General features: G+C 51.9%; 1 protein-coding gene across 1 annotated transcript; it reads left to right on the top strand.

Moving 5' to 3' along the window:
- Positions 1-264: 264 nt before the first annotated feature.
- Positions 265-6540, top strand: SLITRK5 (SLIT and NTRK like family member 5; the record flags this gene model as incomplete). The annotated part of the gene is made up of 2 exons (XM_082675689.1): positions 265-331; positions 3641-6540. The coding sequence occupies 2 exons, from the start codon at positions 265-267 to the stop codon at positions 6538-6540; spliced, it is 2967 nt and encodes a 988-aa protein (XP_082531815.1).
- Between the last annotated feature and the right edge of the window lie 2063 nt (positions 6541-8603).

Here is an 8603-nt window from a genome sequence, read left to right as displayed (position 1 = left end):
TGACGATCGTGCGCCGCATCAAGAGAAGGAATAGAGGAAAAGCCCCTGCAAACACCGAGAGCGATGAAACAGCCAAGAGGATGCGGGAACCTTACATGTACTAATTAGGGGTTGCGGCGGCGGGCTTGGCAAGGGTGCAGCGGCGGCGGGATCCCAGTGCGGTGGTCTCCGCTGCGTGGGGGGGGCGGAGGACGGCGCAGGAGCCGCAGCCGCCGTGGGAGCAGCCGAGGGGCCGGTGCCACCTTCGCTCGCCCCCTCACTACCATGTACAGTGTGCGCTGCAAGAAGAAGGCGGGCGATGTATGCACACCCCTGCGCCCCGCTCCCTCTGGCTCGTCCCCGGGCGTGCGCCACTGACCAGGGGGGAATGTGGTGAAGACGGCGAGGAGAGCCGAGGGGGGAGGGGAGGGCCGGCCCGCGCGAACCCAGGCCCGAGGGTGCGAGGAGCCGGAGGCGGCTGGAGTGGGTGGCGGCCGCCGCTAGCTTGGAGAAAGTTGGCCCCTATACAGATGGCAACTGTAAGTACCCGCCTGGGGGGTGCGGCGAAGGATGCCGGGGACCCAGCGATCGCGCGGTGGCGGGGCTGGGAGCGAGTGAGCATGAGTGTGAGCGGGTGCGAGCGCGCGGCGAGGCTGACCGTCACGTTGGCTGGGCCGGCGGGCAGCCTGCTCCGCGTCTCCCTCCTCGGGCTCCACGCCTCCTCACCCTCCAACAGCTCCTTCCCCGCCCCGCGCGGCTCCAGCTCCCGGCCCCTAATGCGAGGCGCCGCGACCGCCGGTCCTCCGCCGCCCCCTCCCCCCTCCCTTCCCGGCTCGCCGCTCGCGATCGCCCCCCTCTCCCCCACTCCCACCCCGCTGCCGGCTCCGACTACCACGGAGAGCGCGGGGGAGAGCCGGTTGGGGAGCCCCGGAACCCGCGGTCGCCACCACGGCGGCGGCCCGGGGGTGGCGGCGTCCGGGCGCCTCTTTTCTCCAGCCGCTCGGATCTCAGCGCTCGCCCTCCCTCGGCTTCCGAACCCCGATGCACACCCCAAAGAGGTATTTTTTGTGAGAGTGGCTATGATGAGTGGGCCTTGGAGATGTGAGACGGGGTAAGTCGGCCGTTTACTTTGCAAAAGAGGCTCCAGTGTGTGTGTCTGTGTGCGTGGCGGCCGGGTGGCTTTCTTTCCCTCTCCGCCCTCCCCCCCCCCCCCCCGCTTTCCCTTCCTTCGCTTCGGGGCGGGATGGGGGAGGGGGAGCCTCGCGTCCTGGAACTCCGGGCGCTTCTGCCTGGGCCGCTGTGGGAGCAGCTGTGCCCGGAACCGCGGTTCCGGCCTGGGTGCTGGGCTTCAGCCTGCCCGGCCCCACGTTGCTTAATGCAGGGATGTTCAGGGAGACGATCCAGGGTTTAAATTCTTTGGGGGAAAACAAATAGTTACCCCGCCCCCGCCCTCCATTAAAAAAAAAAAATCTGAGAATCTGAGAATGTGCCGCGTACCCGCGAATTTACATCGGAGGTGCGTTTCCCAGTCAGAATGTCAGCCTTCCCTGGCTCATTCAACTTTATTTTTTCAAATTTTGGGGCTCCTTTGATGGCAAGGAGGAGGGGAAAGGGAGTGGGGTGAGAGGAAGCTTCTCGACCCTGGCTATCCAGAACTGAATTAAAGTTGTAAACGCTCGAGTTTAATATTGGCTGGACACATTTTGCGATGGGCTGTCAGAGGGGCGGCAGGTGAATGGGGGCGGGGAAGCACTGGGAGGGAGGGGGAGGGGACCCAACCCCACTTGAATGGATGTGCAGATTTGATCCCGCGGAGAACGGAAATTTCAAGGTAAACGTTTTGCTTTCATAGAGGGTGTTTTTGCCGCTTTTAAGCCGGGAGGTGTTTGTCGTTGCTTTGGGAGGTCGGAGATACTTGCGACGTTTATACACTGTGGGTTCCCATTCGTCTCGACACGTCTGGGTGGCCACACGTGAATGATTCGCAGGCACACTTGCACATGTGCGTGAGAATGCAGGGGCTGTTAATAACGCGGGCTGGAGTCGGCTTGAGGATGAAGATCGAGGTCTCCAGTCTTGAACCCGTGACTCAGAAACGTCTTGGCTTTAGTTTGAGGTTGCGATTCGGCATCAGACTTCGGTGGTGGTGAGGCAGAGGCAAGGCTGACCAGAGAAAAGGCATTGGTTCTCCGAGCCCAGCATTTCTACTAAATATTCCCACCCCCCCCTTCCCCCAACCAACGCAACACGCACTCACACACACTCACACACTCGCTCCATTTATGTCCTTTCCTTTATGAGTGCTGCTGTCGACTCGAAGTAGGAAGTCGAAGGAAGCCTTTAAGGGGACAAAAAGAAAGCCAGAACGAAAAGGGAGAGGGGCTCAGATTGATTCCTTGGGGAGATGAAATTCGGATATTAAAGCACTGGCGTGTGTCACTTGCTGTTCTCCCTCCCTTACACCCTTCTATTTTGCCTCTTAATCAGCCCAAGTCCCCTTTCTCGGGGGGGGGCGGGGGAAGGGGGGGTAGGGGGAGTAAAGCACTGACAATTAAATGTAATAAGCAACTCCAAAGATGGGGATGCTGGCGAGGTGGTAGTTCACTCCAAATCTTGCAAATTCGGTAGGGTTAGTTTTGCATACCGTGGCAAACAGACGCGGAACCCGAGGTTGGAGAGGCTTTGGCGCTGGTCCTTGGTTTACTTTTAGCTGGTTCCCGGTAAGCAGTAGGAACGTCCTAAACTCCAGGTATTGAGAGATGTTCCGGGATTGCGGATGCTTTCGCAGAGTTCTTTGTAATCCGTCGTGCAGAACTATTTCAGTGGCTTAAAGATGCGGTTTAGTAGCGTCGCTGACATGATCAATGAGGAGAAGTGGACGCAGGGCGCTCTCAGGGAAGAGAGCTGCTAAGTGGCACCGTGCATGCAATTAGGACGCTGATGTGCTTAATAGCGTGATAGTGAAGTCCACCATCAAAGCGAACGCGCTCTCCTTTTTCTTCATACTCAAAGCTCCTGAAGAAAATTGGTGACTTAAGAGCTTCTTCTGGGTCCTTTTGATGCATTATCTTGCATTCTTTTTGCCTCTGGAAAGCATTCTTTAGGTTCCCACTCTGGCATTTCCAGCGATGGTTTTAAAATAGCCAAAGTATTGTGGCTCCTGGCTTTTCTGTGAAAATGGGAGACCTTCACTGTGAACTGTTACCAGAAGAGGTTCAGAAGGAAAGGCAGAGGGACTGGGTATAGGTGAGGTGGGGAACCTTGTAAAATGGTGCTTCCTTTCTTTTAAATTAGAGCCATGAAACTGAACTGACAGCCATTTTATGTATATTTATGGATTGGTTTAAAAGTGGGGGGGGGGCAGCCGGGAAGAATACTAAAATGGGAATTTGCCTAACCTGCCCTTATCTTGTAAAGAGCAGCATGTTCCTATTGTCATTAGGAAATGAAATCAACCTTTAAATCAAAATGAATGTCAGATTTTAATAAAGTCTGGAGAATTTCGAGGTACCAAGGACGGTGGAGGGGGAGGGGAGGTTCATTCTTATCCCCTCCTTCTGGATTTCAGAGAAGTAGTATTAGGAAAGAGAGAGACTTTCTGATTGATCCCTTAAATTTTTGTCATATTCTGTTGTTTCCTTTTTTCCTCTCTCCCTTGCAGGAGATAAAATGCACACTTGCTGCCCCCCACTAACTTTGGAACAGGACCTTCACAGAAAAATGCAGAGCTGGATGCTGCAGACTCTAGCTTTTGCTCTAACATCTCTCGTCCTTTCGTGTGCAGAAACCATCGATTATTATGGGGAAATCTGTGACAATGCATGTCCTTGTGAGGAAAAGGATGGCATTTTAACTGTGAGCTGTGAAAACCGGGGGATCATCAGCCTCTCTGAAATTAGCCCTCCCCGTTTCCCAATCTACCACCTCTTGTTGTCTGGAAACCTTTTGAACCGTCTCTATCCCAATGAGTTTGTCAATTACACTGGGGCTTCAATTTTGCATCTGGGTAGCAATGTTATCCAGGATATTGAGACTGGGGCTTTCCACGGGCTGCGGGGTTTAAGGAGATTGCATCTGAACAATAATAAACTGGAACTTCTGCGTGATGATACCTTCCTTGGCTTGGAGGGCCTGGAGTACCTACAGGTCGATTACAATTACATCAGTGTCATTGAACCCAATGCTTTTGGGAAACTGCATTTGTTGCAGGTGCTTATCCTCAATGACAATCTCTTGTCCAGTTTACCCAACAACCTTTTCCGTTTTGTGCCCTTAACGCACTTGGACCTGCGGGGGAACCGGCTGAAACTTCTGCCCTACGTGGGGTTGTTGCAGCATATGGACAAAGTTGTGGAGTTACAGCTGGAGGAAAACCCCTGGAATTGCTCCTGTGAGTTGATCTCTCTGAAGGATTGGTTAGACAGCATCTCCTACTCGGCCCTGGTGGGGGATGTGGTTTGTGAGACCCCCTTCCGCTTACACGGCCGGGACTTGGACGAGGTGTCCAAGCAGGAACTTTGTCCAAGGAAACTTATTTCAGACTATGAGATGAGGCCGCAGCCGCCTTTGAGCACCACGGGGTATTTACATACCACCCCGGCATCGGTGAATTCTGTGGCCACTTCTTCCTCTGCTGTTTACAAACCCCCCTTGAAGCCCCCCAAGGGGACTCGCCAACCCAACAAGTCCAGGGTGCGCCCCACCTCTCGGCAGCCCTCCAAGGACCTGGGCTATGGCAACTATGGCCCCAGCATCGCCTACCAGACCAAATCTCCGGTGCCTTTGGAGTGTCCCACCGCGTGCACTTGCAACCTGCAAATCTCCGATCTGGGCCTCAACGTCAACTGCCAGGAACGCAAGATCGAGAGCATCGCGGAGCTGCAGCCCAAGCCCTACAACCCCAAGAAGATGTATCTGACGGAGAACTACATCGCCCTGGTGCGCAGGAGCGACTTCCTGGAGGCCACCGGGCTGGACCTTCTGCATCTGGGCAACAACCGCATCTCCGTGATCCAGGACCGCGCCTTTGGGGATCTCACCAACCTGAGGCGCCTCTACCTAAATGGCAACAGGATAGAGAGGCTGAGCCCGGAGTTGTTCTATGGCCTGCAGAGCCTGCAGTATCTCTTCCTCCAGTACAATCTCATACGCGAGATTCAGTCTGGGACCTTCGATCCGGTCCCCAACCTCCAGCTGCTATTCCTGAATGACAACCTCCTGCAGACCATGCCCTCAGGCGTCTTCTCAGGCCTGACCCTCCTCAGGCTGAACCTGAGGAGTAACCACTTCACCTCCTTGCCGGTGAGTGGAGTTCTGGACCAGCTGAAGTCGCTCATCCAAATCGACCTGCACGACAACCCTTGGGATTGTACCTGCGACGTGGTGGGCATGAAACTGTGGGTCGAGCAGCTCAGAGTGGGCGTCTTGGTGGACGAGGTCATCTGCAAGGCGCCCAAGAAGTTCGCTGAGATGGATATGCGCTTCATTAGGTCGGAGCTGCTGTGCCCAGACTACTCTGACGTGGAGGTTTCCACGCCCACGCCCTCCTCCATCCAGGTCCCCGCGAGGACCAGCGCGGTGACCCCCGCCGTGCGGTTGAACAGCACCGGGGCCCCCGCGGGCTTGGGCGCGGGCGGAGGCGCGTCCTCGGTGCCCTTGTCCGTGTTAATCCTCAGCCTGCTGCTGGTTTTCATCATGTCGGTCTTCGTGGCCGCCGGGCTCTTCGTGCTAGTCATGAAGCGCAGGAAGAAGAAGCAGAGCGACCACACCAGCACCAACAATTCCGACGTGAGCTCCTTCAACATGCAGTACAGCGTGTACGGCGGTGGCGGCGGCGGCGGCGGCGCTGGAGGCCACCCGCACGCGCACGTGCACCACCGCGGGCCGGCGCTGCCCAAGGTGAAGACGCCCGCAGGCCACGTGTACGAGTACATCCCCCATCCGCTGGGCCACATGTGCAAAAACCCCATCTACCGCTCCCGAGAGGGCAACTCCGTGGAGGATTACAAAGACCTGCACGAGCTCAAGGTCACCTATAGCAGCAACCATCACCTGCAGCCGCCTCCGCCGCCGCCGCCGCCGCCGCCGCAGCAGCAGCAGCAGCAACAGCCCCCGCCGCAGCTGCAGCTGCAGCCGGGGGAGGAGGAGAGGCGGGAAAGCCACCACTTGCGGAGCCCCGCCTACAGCGTCAGCACCATCGAGCCCCGGGAGGACCTACTGTCGCCGGTGCAGGACGCCGACCGCTTTTACAGGGGCATTTTGGAACCAGACAAACACTGCTCCACCGCCCCCGCCGGCAGTAGCCTCCCGGAATATCCCAAATTCCCGTGCAGCCCCGCTGCTTACACTTTCTCCCCCAATTATGACCTGAGACGCCCCCATCAGTATTTGCACCCGGGGGCAGGGGACAGCAGGCTGCGGGAACCGGTGCTCTACAGTCCCCCCAGTGCTGTCTTTGTAGAACCCAACAGGAACGAATATCTGGAGTTAAAAGCAAAACTAAACGTTGAGCCGGACTACCTCGAAGTGCTGGAAAAACAGACCACATTTAGCCAGTTCTAAAGGCAGAGAAACTCCCTTGGAGCTTTTGCGTTTAAAACCGACAAGCAAGCAGACACACACCGCAAACACATTTGATTAATTGTGTTGTTTCAACGTTTAGGGTGAAGTGCCTTGGCACGAGATTCTCAGCTTCGGCGGAAGATACTGAAAGGGTGTGCAATTTCCTTTTAATATTACACGTGGGGAAACATTTGTGTAAACTGGGCACATCACTTTCTCTTCTTGCGTGTGGAGGAGACGAAGAGTAGGGCTTTACTGAGGGCAATTTGCTTCGCGAGTGACTTGTTAAGGGTCTCAGTAATTTTTGTAGTGGTTGGAAGTGTTAAGAATGGTGGGAGATGGTGGCGCATAGATTCTATTCTTCCTCTTTTGCTCCCTTCTCCCTCCCCTTCTCCCCCTTTGAGCCATGGGTGGGTCTAAATGGCTTTTGTGGAGAGATTAGCACACCCCAACTTTAATAGAAGGTTTGTTCTCTCTCTCTCTCTCTCTTTCTCTCTCCCCACCCCCCTTTCTGCTTCCTCTCTTTCTCTGCCTCCCCGCCTTTTCCTCCTCTCTCATTCCTTTCCTTTCTTTTTAAAGGATGTGTTTGTATACATTCTGGACATTTGAATTAAAAGAACAAACGTATTGTGATCTTGAAAAGATCACCATAGATGTGGACAAATCATTAAAATTACAGAGTTATATGATCCATAATTGATTAGTAAAAATAACTTATTGATGAAATATACAAATATTTTATTGTAGCACCTATTTTTATATGCACATTTAGCATTTCTCTTTCCTTCAGTATTTAGCCTATGACTTTCACAGAGGTGTCACACTATATCAGGAGCTACATTTCCAAAACTGAAGTGATATCAGGAAGGCATTTTAAATCATTAAAATATGGAGAACTTAATGGCAGAATCTTAAAAGTCAATGCAACCCACCCAATTGGATCTGTAATTTAAAACAAACAAACAAACATTGTATCCCAATGTATAAAAGAAAAAGATTTAGGGCAATTAATTGGGCCATTCCAGTGAGAATCATGTGCAAGTTTCTGGTTTTGTTAGAGAAGATTTAAAAGTATTTTTATTAGTCAACCAAAATGATGTATTGATCTGACTACTATTGTAGCCGATTTTTGATTGTTTAACCAAACCCAGTTGCATTTGTACAGATCCACGTGTACTGGCACCTCAGAAGACCAAATGATGGACTGTACAAATCTCTATACAATGTCTTTATCCCTCTGGGCAGCAAGCAATGATGATAGCCACAAACAGGATATCTGTAAGATGGGGCTACTGTTGTTACAGTCTCATGTATCCCAGCACATGTAATTTTTTAAATAGTTTCTGAATAAACACTTGATAACTATGTCACATATGAGGGACTGAAGTAATGATTAATTAAGGTGCAAAAGAAACAGCTACGTGTGATTGACTGAATCACCATGATTAATAATTTAAGACATAGTAGCTAACTTCTATTCCTGAAAGAAAAAAAATTGTTCCCTAAATTATCAAATATATATAATTACACCTTTGTTGGTTCAGGGAAATATGTTTATCTAAATGTGTCATTTAATGTGTTTATTAATGAAATTTCAACTGTATACTTCTTTTCCTTACTGAAGTATTCATCTAACATGTGGAGCATGGTAAGTAATGTATTGCACATTGATTTTGTATTTTGTCGTGCCAGTATTATTTATTCGGTCTACAATTTTTCATAGTTTAACTTGTGTCAAACTACCTTCAACAATTACGATGGGTACTTTATCTCAAGTTGATCTATATCCTAAATGTTCAAAATGTTTGGTGAGTATAAGCTGTTCATCTCTGAGTAAGGTTGGCCAGTGAATTAGATAATATTTATGGGTAGGAAACTTTTGAATTCATCGAAACGTAAAGAGCCATGTGCTTTATTCGTGTTCGTGGATCTCCCCATAATCTCACCTGGAATGTGTACAACATCAAGGGCTGTTCATGAACTTTATATTTAAGGAATATTTTCCGTGGCATTCTGCCACAAAGAGGCAGCATTCATCCGTGAGTAAACTGACAGTAACTACT

This window comes from Grampus griseus (assembly GCF_964374135.1).
Source record: "Grampus griseus genome assembly, chromosome: 18".
NCBI lineage: Eukaryota > Metazoa > Chordata > Mammalia > Artiodactyla > Delphinidae > Grampus > Grampus griseus.
This window is presented reverse-complemented; position numbering and strand designations above follow the sequence as displayed.